This window comes from Crinia signifera, chromosome 4 (genome assembly GCF_055691185.1).
Source record: "Crinia signifera chromosome 4, ASM5569118v1, whole genome shotgun sequence".
NCBI classification, from domain to species: domain Eukaryota; kingdom Metazoa; phylum Chordata; class Amphibia; order Anura; family Myobatrachidae; genus Crinia; species Crinia signifera.
In genome coordinates, this window is record NC_139220.1 from 192,477,919 (window position 1) to 192,492,817 (window position 14,899).

At 48.9% G+C, this 14,899-nt stretch overlaps 1 protein-coding gene across 3 annotated transcripts in view; it reads left to right on the forward strand.

The window, feature by feature from the left end:
* LOC146074800 (carboxypeptidase A2-like) overlaps positions 1–14,899 on the forward strand; it is a 63,192-nt gene that overhangs the window by 23,938 nt on the left and 24,355 nt on the right. For all 3 annotated transcript variants that reach the window (XM_083183309.1, XM_083183308.1, XM_083183310.1), the window contains exons 2-6: positions 383–464; positions 2,425–2,559; positions 8,123–8,221; positions 9,643–9,744; positions 14,255–14,353. In XM_083183309.1, the coding sequence (XP_083039435.1) occupies positions 383–464; positions 2,425–2,559; positions 8,123–8,221; positions 9,643–9,744; positions 14,255–14,353 (517 nt within the window). The remainder of the gene's footprint in view (positions 1–382; positions 465–2,424; positions 2,560–8,122; positions 8,222–9,642; positions 9,745–14,254; positions 14,354–14,899) is intronic.

Below are 14,899 nucleotides of genomic sequence, written 5' to 3' on the forward strand. Positions count from 1 at the left end.
AAATAAACTGCAAGATCCATTCAGGTACATTATGGCTAATAGTCAGTGGCAGCTCCTACAGTGCCTGTGTAAATGAAGGGGCTCTCAATGTCTATGCTGCCTGGTCCAGAAGATGATTGGAGACACAGGAGAATCCTGCCTATTATTGTGTATGTAATCGATGTGTGTCTAGTGAATAACCGCAGCTGAGCTAAAGTGTCCAAAATCCTACTTCAATCACCTTGCAAACGGATATAAAAGGGGAAAAATAGCAGAATTTCTTCAATAGCAGGTGTTGCGCATGCGTGCTACAGGCTGTAGGCATTCACAGTGTATCCATATTCGGTGCTGTGCAATTTTCTTTTTGTTACAAATTTCTGGAACTATTAATTGTCTTCCTCAGACAGCAAGTGCTACGGATCAAAGCCAGCAACAATGAACAAATCCTTCAGCTACAGTCTCTGCAATCGCTCACACATCTCCAGGTACAAAATATTTAACTTGCACTTTTATGGGATTACATTTATTCTGCATATATACATGGAATATTTACACCCATATGCTGAGTTGTACACATCGCAAGATGTATTCATTTTGGCAGCACTGCAGCATTTGTGCCCAGTTTAATTCAGGCTTATAGTATATGGGGAGATTTGCTGGGTGGGGTAGTAATCAGGATGGACACATTACTACAGAAGGACTGCATTACAATAAAAGAACACAGGATCATTATGTGGCCTCTCTTCACCTCTGACATGAGAATACCTGGACCAGGCCCACGACCCCTCCAGCTGAGAACACCAGGACTGTTCCCAGGCCTACTCCTCATGGTGATCTGGGGCTGTGGGGGGAGAGCACCAGGGTCATCCTCAGTAGGAACACTTCCAGGATACTTGAATTTGCTCCGCACTTTCTAATTTGGGCCATACACCAGCCAACTATTTGGCTAGTTGGAATGATAATCTTTATAGTGTGTGGTCAGTCATTTGCTCCCACATGGCCAAAAACGTTGATAAACAGACCAAAATGGTGGGACCAACTAGATGGGAAAAACTCCCAACTGCCCGATAAGTAGACCAGCAGTGTCAGACGATCAGTAAGCTGCACACCAGCACTCGGACATCTCCCATCACTGCTCTGACCTGACAGCTGCACCCCCATAACTGACCTGACAGCTGTACCCCCCACCCATCACTGACTGCTGAAGGCCCTGCACCTGGACCCACCCCCACCATCACTGCTTTGACCTGACAGCCGCACCCCCATCACTAACCTGACAGCTGTACCTCCCCATCCATCACTGACCTGAAAGCTGTACCCCTCACCCATCACTGACCGCAGCAGTCCCTGCACCCCAACCTGCCCACCATCACTGCTCTGACATGCAGGGCAGGCGACATGGGGGCTCAAGGGGGACAAGTGTGATGGGCCCCAGTGATCTGAAGGGCCCTGGGGTTTCCATGCTCTGTCATGGCAGCTGCCTGTACTAGCTGGCTTGTCAGTGACCCTCGCGGCCCGGCCGTCTACTGTGCACCACCTGTGTGTGGCTGAGTCTGACTGACTCGCTGTGTGCCACTGCCGTCGTGTGAATCAGGCCCAATGTGCCAGGATGTGCTGAACCCTCAACTCCCCCAGCACTAACAGCAGCACCCCCCTCCCCGGAAGCGACAGTAGAACCCTTCGACGCTGCTTGCACTGACATCTGCTTGCGTGTCCCAGTCAGATGGAGCGCCATCTCGCCAGCGGGGGCATTCTGGCAAGCACCGGCTCTGAACGAGAGGCGCTCCATCTGTAGATAAAGGAATAAAGTGGCACTCAGAGACTTTCTTTAATCCATGTGCAGCTTGTACAATGTTTCTGATGATGGCTGGTGGGAATATAATTCATTTTGTTTTGGAAATGTAAAGTTTGAGGTGGCGAGAAGACATCCAAGATGAAATGGCAAAAAGGCATTCAGAGACAGGGAGCAATACTGATGGTGACAATTTAGGAAAGGATAGATAGATTTAAGTATCATCAGCGTACAGATAATACTGAAATCCGAAAGAGTTGATTAGTATGGCAAGAGAGGACCTAAGACTGAGCCTTGTGGTACTCCAACTGCCAGAGGTAGTGAAGAGGAGGTACAATCAGATTTGGGAATGTATGTAATGTTGAATGTGTTACCCTAGGGTCCATTGCTGCCAATGTGTATAAGACTGAAGGAGCCCATACACGCTCCGATAGCGGCGATGCGATGTGTGCTTTGGGGTGCGTGCTCCCGCGGCACCTCATAGCACAGTACAAAAAGTATGTGCTGCACATACTTTTTGTACTTGCTTTTCATCACATCGCATCGCATTGCGATCTGTGGATGCTATTTAAGCCCAGAACGCACGCCGCTATCGGAGCATGTATGGGCTCTGTTACTAACAGTAACTACACAACATCTCTGTCTGTTTCTAGCTTGATTTCTGGGCAGGACCTTCCAGCCCTAGAAAACCAGTCGACATCAGAGTTCCATATGAAAGTCTCCAACCAGTAAAGGCTTACCTGGAATCCAACAATATTGAGTACTCCGTAATGATAGAAGATCTGCAGGCAAGACACTCAAAATGTATACAGTGTATATATTTGTAAACAGCAAATTTCCCACAAGGGGGTAGTCACCAGGTGAAAAAAATCGGTATCCGGACTGGTCATAGACAGACTCATCATAGACAGTCATATGGTCGACCACTAATGGTCCACAGTCACAAGGTCGACAGGGTCAAAAGGTCGACAGTCAAAAGTTTAACACACAATAGATCAACAGGGTCTAATGGTTGACAAAGAAAAGGTCGACATGGTCAAAAGGTCGACTTGAAAAATGTCGACATGCATTTTTTTGTACAATTTTTTTTTTTTGCCGACATGTGCTGACAGGCGGTATTTCACGGCCCTACCATCCACTAGGGTGTGGAGGGAGATCAAAATAGTGTGCCGAGCGCAGCAAGGCACCGAGCCCAAAGCATAGCGAGCCATGCGAGGGGACGCGTTACACTTACATGTCGACCTAAAGTATGTCAACATAGACACCATTAAAAGTGCATGTCGACCTTTTCCCATGTTGACCTTTTGAATGGCGACATTTTGACCATGTCGACATTTTCAATGTCAATGTTTTAACCATGTCAACCTTTTACCTGTCGACCTTAAGACCATGTCGACCTTAAGATCCTGTTGACCTTTTGACCCTGTCGACCATTAGTGGTCGACCATATGACTGTCTATGATGAGTCTGTCTATGACTTATACCATAACCAAAAAATGTACACTTTCTCCTGTTTTTAGAGGGGCAGTATTCAATGCCGCTGATTCACCACTTTTTACAGCAAATGTGTGCTATTTTCGTGCTCCACGGCGTATCTTTTGACTGAAAAAGTGATTCGCCCTATTCAACGCTCAAAATTCACTGATGGCAATTCGCTGCTGTTTTCCAATGGATTTTTTCACCATGATTCACCTTGAATGTATTCAGTGCTAAGATCACTTTCAGCATTGCTTTCAGCGTAATTTTCGCCATGCTTCACCATGTAGCAATTGCCATCTTTTTAAGGTGAACTGGAATGTTATCTTTTAAAATATATATATATTTTTTAATTTGGTGTAAAACAATCAGTAATTTTTTCCTGTGAAGGGGAATGCTATTTTTATTCATGTGCGTGCTGCACATGACTATGTATATATTTTTATTATTATAATTTTTTTTACACATAACAGCCAGCAGGTGGCGGAGAGCCAAAGATATCAATAATACATTGCGCTGTATATCAATAATACATTTATTAAGTAAATAAATTAAGGTGGCCGGGAGCCGCTCATTACATACTTATGTATTCACTTCAGGCTCCCTACCCGCATCCCTTGCCAGCTCTCTGGGGGGGCAGCTGTTGCTGCCCGTGTCCCTGGGAGCCCTCCTTCCCATCACACATTCCGGTTCAGGCAGGGAGACTTACATCTCCCTGCCTGCCGCTGTTAAAATTCGCCTTCAGGGGCAGCGAGCCCCTGTGGCGTTGAATAGGGCGACAGGGAGGGCTGGCACGAATGCTCCAGCCCTCTGGAACGCAGCGAATGTGCAGCGAATCTTAAACAGGATTCGCTGCACATGCCGAAAATCGGCATTGAATACTGCCCAATGGGGCAGATGTATTAAGCCTTAACAAGAGATAAATGCAAGGGTGATAAGGAGACGCATGCGTTCCTGATGCCGGGAAGGTCCCGGCGGATTGCAGGGTATCGGGTGTCCGAACACTGCTGCGACACATCGCAGCAGTGTATGGGCACCTTAACTCTTATTGTGCGTGCATCCAGAAAAATTCCTATAGCTGTGAACAGTTTTGGTACTGGGTGGTACCCAGAGCATACCAAGAGGCCCAAGGTGAGTGATAACAGTGCTGTGAGATATTTTAATATAAGTGAAGAGATGTATATAAAGGTGCATACATACTGGGTGTTTTTGCCAAGCATGTATGCACAGCGATAAAGGGGAAAATTGCTGGGCTTAAAATCGCTCATTGCATACACACTGAACAATTTTTTCACCCATCCAAACGATTTTCCCCACGGTGCATGGCTTTCCATAGCAGGACTAGCAGATGAACAATGGACTAGCAGGACTAGCAGATGATGTGGGAGCGCGCATCACTGCTCACCACTCATCGCGCGGCCATACACACTAGGCAGCTTTTGAGCTCAAACGGTTGAAGTGCACTGCTGTCAGCTCAAAATCGCCCAGTGTGTATGGGCCTTTAGTTTCGCTTGGTAAACAGCCTTATGTGTGAGTAAAATGACATATTGCATGTTACAGTCCTCAGTGTAAAATACAGATGCCTGAATTGGGACGTTGCACAATTTTGTGTTATCTGTATCTGCTGACCTTGCTACAATAATATCTTTAATCATGAGTGTAGTGGACTTAGGGCCTGATTCAGATCCATTCGACCGATGTTGCACGTCTGCGCATGCGCAGGCGGGTATCTGCGCATGTGCAGGCGTATGGTGCGTGCACCCACGGCGACCTTTCGGGTCGCCGGGTGCACGCACCCATGCCGGCGTGGGGGAGGGGGCCGGAGATCGGCGGGGGGCACCGGGCTGCCCCATCACCATATGGGAACACCCAGCGTTCCATGGGGGCAGTGACGCGGGTGTGGGGGGCGGTTAGCTGACATCACCGGATGTCAGCTGCCCGCCCATATCCACGCCAGCGTACACGCAAATGTAAGTAACTGAAAAGTCACTTATATATGCGTGCACGCTAAACAGGGCAGGAGTGTGGCTGGAGGACTTTCAAACATTTAACAGATTAATTAGTTAAATTGGTTAAAATAATTGGTACTTGTTTCCTAGCACGGCGCCCACAATTTTCATCTTATGCCATCGTTTTGATCGCATCGTGAGGGGCGGCGGTACGCGTCCTCCGACCTTTTCATACCCCCACTATCCCTGTCGGCGTGGAGTTTATATAGGGTGGAGAGCCACCGAGCCCGAAGCGTGGCAAGCCCCGCGAGGGGACACGGATTACTTCACATGTATTCCGCGTCTGCTCGCCACGCTTCAGGCTCACCACACTATATGAAATCAACCCCCCCAGGAATATAAGGGACCAAGAATTTTTAAAATCGGCCCTAGGGAACCGGAGATAATTGACTTCAAAGTAGTGGTCCCCATCCAAGACTGTTAATTACTCTCCCACTCAGATATTTCAGTTTCTGTCTGACTAATGCCCCTTTCAGAGCGCACTTATTAACCGTTATATTGCCGTTTTTTAACAGTTTCAAAACGGTAATGTGTGCGGTCTGAAAGGTGCAAAGTGATTTTACCGTTTCCAAAAACCCGGTTTTTGGAAACTGTAAATATGGAGGGTCCTACCCGTTTCAGACCTGTTTATTTGGTGTCTAGAACGGGTCTGAAACGGTATCCCCCCCCCCAGCGCAGGGAAGGGAATGGTCGCGCTGGGGGCAGGGGGTCCCTGCAAGTGTCCGGGGTGAGAGTGGGGGCTGGTGCTACTGCTGGCACCAAGGAGGCGAGCGGGGACGGGCGGCTGTCTGCCCTGACTCACCGTCAGCCTGTAGGTTCCGGGGACACAGGCAGCAGCAGCGCAGGGTGTGCTGATGATGAGAGGGACGGAGAGCAGCCAGCGGTGCTGCTGATGGAGAGCGGGCAGGGGGGGGGGCATCACCTCACCATGTGCCCCCCTGCCCGCTCTGCATCAGCAGCACCGCTGGCTGCTCTCCGTCCCTCTCATCATCAGCACACCCTGCGCTGCTGCTGCCTGTGTCTCTCCGATCATAGTGAAAAGTGGTACCCACACCACCACCACCCTCCCCCCCCCAGAGGGTGAGGAGGCAGCGGGACATCCACATCGGGCTCCCGCTGCCCGCACTCCGCTGCTGCCCCGCTCCGGAACCTACAGGCTGATGGTGAGTCAGGGCAGACAGCCGCCCGTCCCCGCTCACCTCCTCGGCGCCAGCAGTAGCAGCAGCCCCTGTGAAAAGTGCCGCCCCCCCCCTCCCTGGGCAGCGCAGGGAATTGGGCGAAGATTCCTCTTGTGCCCATCATGCCGCCGCCCCCCAGCTCCGTGTGAGGGCGCATGATGGGCAGTGACCGGCAGGGGGGCTGAATGGACAGGGGAGCCGAGGAGGTGAGCGGGGACAGGCGGCTCAGGCTTGGCTGCGATGGGGTGTGTGTGGACGCTGCTGCCCGGGGGTTCTGGGACGGGACGGGACACCTGTATACTGGTCCCAGCGCTGCCGGCCACTGCACAGCGGGTCTCCCCAAATGGGAGCAGGGGAACAGAAGTGTGTGTGTGTGTGGGGGGGGTGGACGCTGCAGCCCGGGGGTTCTGGGGGGGACGGACGGACACCTGTATACTGGTCCCACCGCTGCCGGCCACTGCACAGCGGGTCTCCTCAAATAGGAGCAGGGGAACAGAAGTGTGTGTGTGGGGGGGGGGGGGGGGGGCTGCCTGCACTGGCTTTGACCCTGTATTTGAAAGCTTTTCCAAAAACGGGTCTGCCAGGTAAAAAAACGGCACTTAAACGGTAATATACCGTTTAAGATATGCGGTGTGAAAGGGGTTAAACCTGGCAGACCCGTTTTTGGAAACGTTTTCAAATACAGGGTCAAAGCCAGTTATGCGGTCTGAAAGCAGCATTAGAGTTTTTCCAAAAGCTGGGACTCTCCCCCTTTGATGGACATTACTAGCTTGCCTCTACTGTTCCCAGAACTAGAGATATCAGCCTTCCAGCAGCTGGTTACTGCTCCAGCTCCACACACCTGGTATGTAGTTTAATATACTGGTTGGCAGATTGCTCTGCCTCCTGAACTCTGATCCCCTAGTCCCCAATTTGGTAGGTGGGATTATCTAGTTTTTAATTCCATTAAAATCTAAGAAATCTATTTCTGGGAACTGGAGATATCTGCAGTCAAGCAAGCAGTCCTCCCAACAGAAAATTATGAATAATAAGCCCACTCCACTATAAACCCCTCCTCTGCATATTAAACATCCTCTACCACCCTTGAAGTTATGTATCAGGGCCCCTTCATTCAGCCCAATGCCCCCTTCTCCCACCTCATCTCCCACCATCTGTACAGTAAAGGGGTAATAAGAGGAAATTACTGATCCAGGCCCTACATGCTGAGTGGTTGATATAATACCCCCTACCACCCGCGGGCCATAAAAGCTTCCGCTCCTAGCAACCCCCTCCCCTAACACTGGAGGATAGGTAGGTGCCCCAATACAGTGCTATGCCCAGGGGTCTACTCTGCTGTTATGTATATATATATATATATATATATATTTATATAATTATTATTATTTATATACATTTGGTCTATCTCTAATACTTTAACTGACCGGCATCTACTAAGTCACCTAAGTGTCCATCTCCATGCTTTGCTCTGCCCCTCTCTGGAACCCCCTCTTCTGAAAATCCTGTGTTTGCCCCTGAGTGGGGGTATGAAAAGGCATGCGATACATCGCGATAGTAAAATTGTACAGTGCGGGTCTTAGGACCCGAAATTCAGGTCCCATCGCATACCTTAATTAGTGGTATGCGATGGCATACGATGGGCGCCGTGCTAGGAAACAAGTACCAAATAATTGTTTGATATTGTGTTGCAGGAAGTGATTAATGCAGAGAAACAGGAGATGGAACTCAATGAAAGTAAGGAACGCAATTCCGGAGAATTCAACTATGGAGCATTTCATACTCTGGAAAATGTAAGAATCACATCCACGTCAAACCCAGATCTATCACTCATATTATGCTGGATCCCAAAATATGGCTGACAATATCCTACTGTATATAGTAAAAGCCTAACCCTGTGCTGGCAGCCACTAGACAGTGCTTGTGGGACAGATAGACACACACACACACACACACCGACAGCAGTGGCGTAACTATGAATTGGGGAGGCACCCCCCCGCCGCGCCCCCCCCCCCCCCCCCGCATCCCCCTCCCCCGTCTGCAGCCTTACCTGTCTTGCTGGTCCCGGCACCCTTGCTGGCTTTATTCTTCTGCTATGGAGACGGACCAACACAAAATGTCCGCCCCCATACAGCAGACAGTTTCAGAGAACAGTCTGTTATATGGGGCGGACATTTTATTGTGGTCCGTCTCACTAGCAGAAGAATGACCGTCCACCACTGAAGACAGGTAAGGCTGCGCCCGGCGGATGGGCGGGCGATGGACGGGCGGCAGGCAGGCAAGCGGCGGATGGGAGGGGGCTAACTATAGCACCGCAGCCCCCCAGCGCCCCCACATGCACAGCGCCCCCCCCCCCCGGCCGCGGGGGCTGCAGTGCTATAGTTACGCCACTGACCGACAGAGCTCATGCACCATCCACATCTATGCAGGTGAGCACATACTTCTGGGCAGCATCACCTTTCCTTATTCTGGTTGACTCGCAAAGCTTTGAATTTCGCAGCTTTGCGAGGCATTGAAGCGCCCACCCCCTCACACACTGAGTTCCCCCATATGCGTGTGAATGGATGTTTAGCATAAACATCCATTGGCAGCTTGCGCGCGGGGAGAAAATCATTTGATGGTCGCTGACCATCGAATGACTTCTACAGTGCTTGCAGATGTAAGACACCTCTCTGATGTCTTACATCTGCGAGCGCCCTGTGCAGGAAACGGGCGGGCAGCTGATATCTGCCGATCTCAACTGCCCGCACCCTCAAAATTACCATGGGAACACCCAGCATTACTTGGGAACTGCTAGGTGCGAGCGGGACGGTGAAGAAGCAGTTTACCGCACAAAGCGTCTGCACATGCAAAACATTGCAAAACATTGCTCCCCTGCACGAATACGCAGGGGAGTAAAAGGACCAGAATAAGGTCCTAGGATGGAAGATGGTACAGCATCCTACAGCAGCTGACCGCTTGGAAAGGTGAAGCCACCCACTGGGATCTGGAGGTAAGCGCTCACCCTCTCCTGTGCTCACCGGTGCCTCTGTCATATTTGGTTAGGCAAATAAGGGATCCATCAATTGATGAACATTTAACTATAGACAGAGGCATGAATACAGTTTTTTTGTTGTTTGTTTTTGTGTGTGTGTGTGTAGGGGGGGGGGGGGGGGGGTGTTAATGTGAATTTTGTGGTGAAAAACTTACCAAGATATATTCTTTTCAATCCTAGATCTTCAGAGCTATTGACGCGATTGTACTGGATTACAAGCCACTAGTCAGCAAACATCAGTTGGGGTTTTCATATGAAGGGCGCCCTTTGTATGTCCTTAAGGTAAACATGCATAAATGTCATCTATATGTCTAGTGTCCTTTTGTGTGTCTCAAAAACACTGCTATCTGGTGGCAGCGAGCAAAGCTACATCTCTTTCTCTCTCACACATGCACAAACACAGAAGCAATCACAAGGTAGCAGACTAGCTTTCGAAGCATTTGCTTTGAATGAGCTTAATACTTTTTTCATAAAAAGCTTTGTATGAAGGAGAATAAAACATTTAGCTTTTTACCATGTTTTTCTGGTGATCACTGATCAATAAGTAAACATGTAACACATGCTTACTACTAAGCAAGGCTCTTTACCATGCCTATATACACACACACACACACACACACACACTCACACACAGACACAGACACTATGGACCCGATTCAGACCCGTTTGGAGGGTTGAGAGTTCACAGCTCATCCAAACATTGATAAACCATGCATGAGCACGGTACGCTGTGTGCATGTGCGGTGTCCCCTTGTGTATGGACCATGCGAAGGGTAGCCTTCACTGGCCATATGCCAGGTGACTGACAGGCGGTGGGTGTTCTGGGATGGACCCCCAACGTTTCATCGAGGTTCCCACAATAACGGTGGGCGCACCCATAGAAATGCTGGGCAGGCCCCAGCGAACGCAGGTGTACCACTGTCTGTTCAGGGTGGGCGCATGACGTCGACGCCCACCCCGAAATTGCATCCATATGAGCAGCAGCCGAGTGACTCCTGGGTTGTGCGGCAGCTGCGGGTGCTGTGCAGAGGAAACGTAATCCTTTGATGGTACAGTAAGTTTCCAATGAGTGATTTCTCCTCTGTGCGGCCACATGTGAATGGATTGGCTCGGTCGGCGGGGGTGCATGCATTCGCAGGGGGGCGGGGCTGCGCTAACTTGCTCGCTGGGCTTCAGACACATGCAGCCCAGCGAACAGGTCCGAATTGGGCCCTATGTAATAGTCATCCAGTTACTCTCATGATATTGTAGATAACAGAAATGATGCCAACCATACTGACTAGAACCAAGAACTTTATATTTTAATTCTTATATGACTTTTTGAAAGATTTCTCAATTTACAATGCCACAATTCAGCAAGGACTGCTAATTAGAGAAAAAGCAGTTGCCTGTAATCAAAAAGTAGCCGCCCAGACAGAAATAAAAAATGCCCCTTGCATTAAAACTAGATCCAGGATTCATCACCACTGATGATTTCCCAGAGTTTGAGTACCTACCATCAAACTACGGCATTGTCACCCTGGCCTTCTTCTATTCTGGAGTCAGCTGATGGGGCAACACCAGCATGCAGAAACCTTGCTCAGGCCAAGCTTTCGTGGAGTATGAAATCCAATGAGTCACCCTGGCTTTCCACCTCAACTATGGTCCACACATAAGCAACATTGTCCTTGGTAATGGTGGACACATGTCACCCTCAGTGCCAAAATTCTGCAAACCACTCTAACATTGGTTTGGGGCGGTGCTTCTTTCACACAAACAGGTTTTCCCTCCTTTCCCCATCCATGCTTGGACCAATCACCTGAGCCAATCCCTTGTGACCTTCTCTCCAGTTCATTGCCCCAGCTAATCACCACACACTGGCTACTTATAAGGATCCTGGGTAAGAACTACCAAATCACCAATGCTAAGTTTGTCCCACTCTGTATTGCTTGATTTTAGCAGTTTTCAGGTTGCCTTGCTCTTGTGGATTCTGTTCCATCCCTAGACCTGTACTCCTTCCAACTTGCAGTAGGACCTGTGTCAAGACTCTGGTCTCTGGTGTTCCCGGCTGTGGCAGCAGTGGGCCAGTGATGTACGCTGGGAACTGGAACACTGGGGGTTAGAGGCAAGGACAGTTCATACGAGGATCACTGGCACTGCGGGCACAGCTAGGTGTGGGGGAGTTGACGAGACTCTGGTCAGAGGCACGGAGTCTAACACCACCGACGGCTTTCACCACGGATCCCCACAAGGAGGTTTGGACTCTGCTGCATTCAGTGGCAAGGTTGTGGCTCTCTGACCTGAGTTCCCCACAGCTAACTGGACAGTCATGGGAGATGGACGGTGACTAGTGGCAGTGAGCTTGGAGCTGAGGAACTTGGAACTTGGTCTGAGTTGGCCTGGGAGTCAGGAGAGATGACAGTGGCTTGGGAGCCGACGAGAAGTTGATGGCCTGGGAGCCGACACAGAGTGTTGATGGCCTGGGAGTCGACACAGAGTGTCGACGGCCAGGAAGCCGAGGGGGTGTTGATGATCTGGGAGTCGACACGGACTGTAGACGGCCTGGAAGCCGGATGGGTGTTGACGACCTAGGAGTCGACATGCTGTTTGGCTGCTTGGGAGTCAACGTGCTGTTTGACGACCTGGGAGCCGAGACGGGCAGTTGACAGCCTGGGAGCCAACACGGGCAGTTGACAGCCTGAGAGCAGCTGGAGAGTCCATCTGGCCTAGGAGCCAGGAGGGTACATTGGCCTGGGAGCCAATAGGGTCTGTCCGGCCTAGGAGCCTGGAGGGGGGTACATTGGCCTGGGAGCCATTGGAGAGTCTATCTGGCCTAGGAGCCAGGGGGGCACTGTCGGTCAGGGAACCAATAGTGTATTCTTCAGCCTGTGAGCTGGGGATGGTGGCAGCGTCAACCTGGGAGACGATGATGGCAGTGTCGATCTGAGAGTCAATGATGGCAGCGTTGACCTGAGAGTCGATGACGGCAGCGTCGACCTGAGAGTCAATTACCTGTGGTGAAACACCTTTATCGTCAATTACCTAGCTCCCCACAGGTGCTGGCAATCCTACATTATGAGGGAAGTTCAGGAACAGAGCATTTTTTCCCTGAAGTAGAGGGTCAGGTAGGCAAGTATGAGATAATATAACAGCAGCTACAGCAGGTGGAATTAACCAGGCAAGCAACAGGAAGAGGTTTACTGTAACAGGTACTCAGGAGCCTTGGAGTCAGTCTCTGGGAAACTCTGAGGAGAATGACGAGTGAGGTTTAGAGTTGACGCCTGTGTCCACTAGGGCGTCGAAGACGTTGATGCCCTTTAAGACCAGTAGCAAACTCTGCTGTGAGATATTGGAGTGCTCTATCCTCTTCCCTTGGGAGCTATAGATGGTAACAGCAAGGAAGGTAACCTGGCAGGTGGAGCGGCCAGGGAGCTTTGGTAACAGTAGGTAGCAGCAGCAGAGTGCACAGAAAACCACAAGGACTCTGGACAGGAACCTGGAGCCTTGGGATGCTGACTTCTGGATGAACATAGGGACCAGACTAGTTGTTCAAGGCCCTGAGCCTTGAACAACTCAAGTGAGTCCTTATATCCCCCTAAGTAGCTAGGGATTGGCTACTGACCGCAGCAGCAAGTAGGTCACAACCAGGAAGTGGGATTACTTGAATACACCTGGATCATCTGACCAGTGCTGAAGCCAGGAGCTTAATCAAGGAGGAATACAGAGCAGCTGTAGCAGCAGCATGGACACAGACAAACCTGGAAACATTGGAAATCAGAAAACAAATGTAAACCAAGTCAGGTTTGTGACAACCTGGCTCCATAGGTGTTGCTCTGTCAATACTCTGCTCCATCTGTGTTCTGTCATTGATACTCTGCTCCATCAGTGTTCTGCCATCGATACTCTGCTCCATCCATGTTACACCATTGATACCCTGCTCCATCGGTGTTCCATCATCTATACTCACTTTAATCAGTGTTCTGCCATCGATACTCTGCTCCATCTGTATTCTACCATCGTTACTCTGCCCCATCTGTGTTCTGCCCTTGATACTCACCTCTATTGGTTGGTGTCCTGCCATCAATACCCATCAGCACCTGTATCGTGGTAGTCTACAACGGTCAGTAACACATTGCCAACTATCCGTTGAGTCTTCTGCAGCTTTTTCCATTATTATTGGGGCTTCATTAGTGTATTCACACTGCACCTATATTGCATCTCAACATTAATGTTGTTACAGCATTGCCTATGACTTGATGCACGTGATTACCTTTCTGCATTTTATTTGTAATATTAAATTGCCAAGTCTCATTACCATCTGCTGCTGTTTGTTACATCACCTGCATGCTTACTAAAAGATTGGTTTCACTAATACCTTCTAATCCATTCTGGTCATGTCTACGGTTAAGTTCCATATGCTAGTTTATGTACAAGAACCTTATCAAGGCCCCCAGATTCATTTACCGTTCACCCCTCCTACAGTATATGGTATTCATGGGACACTTTAATTTCCAAGGCTTATAACAAGTAAGGTCATGGTATAAAACAATTGGATAAGAAATCACTGAAGCACTGATTAGCTGCCACATGCTTTTCTACATGTCACATAAATCCAAAGTGACTAAAAATAATCATAATATTTACACTAGGAGCCTCATTACCTATTGTAATACAAATGTTTCTTTAATAATGACCAAAACATAAGAATTCAATGTTTATACAGATGTTGCTTAAAGGAGTTTATATCTATATAAGCATCATTTGTATATTATGGACTGCTTACATTATTAATATGTTGGATTTGCTTTTACAGTTCAGCACTGGCGACAATCGACCTGCTATTTGGATTGATACAGGCATTCATTCCCGTGAATGGGTCACCCAGGCTACTGGACTGTGGAGTGCACACAAGGTAATTGTCATCTATTACAAAATAACTTGAGTTGGGTAAATCGTGTGAAGGTGCTGAAAAGTATTCTCATACCTCCCAATGTGACCCTCTCCAGGAGGGACACATTTCTCTGTCTCTGGACTTCCCTCTTAATTTATGGTTACAATCACCTGTGTGAGCACCTTTCTTATCAATGAACCTGTTTAAAACAGGTGCTGGCAATCATACATTAAGAGGGAAGTCCAGAAACAGAGCATTGTGTCCCTCCTGGAGAGGGTCATGTAAGGGAGGTATGTATTCTACATAATTATTATGTAAACATATTATTCCACTTCTTAGCAACAGTGATTACAGTAACAGCAATATATCAAATTAAGCTGGGTACATATATAAAATAGCACAAGAGCTCTCAATTATGTGTATGAATTAGCTAAATGAGTGGCATCTATACAAATAATGTTTAGTTCTTACAGTAGTTTACAATTTCCTCTTACGAAAATGGTTGGTTCCTTTTTGTACCTGACGTGTAAGTCTTTGTATTTTGTATGTACCATTGTACCTGCAAAC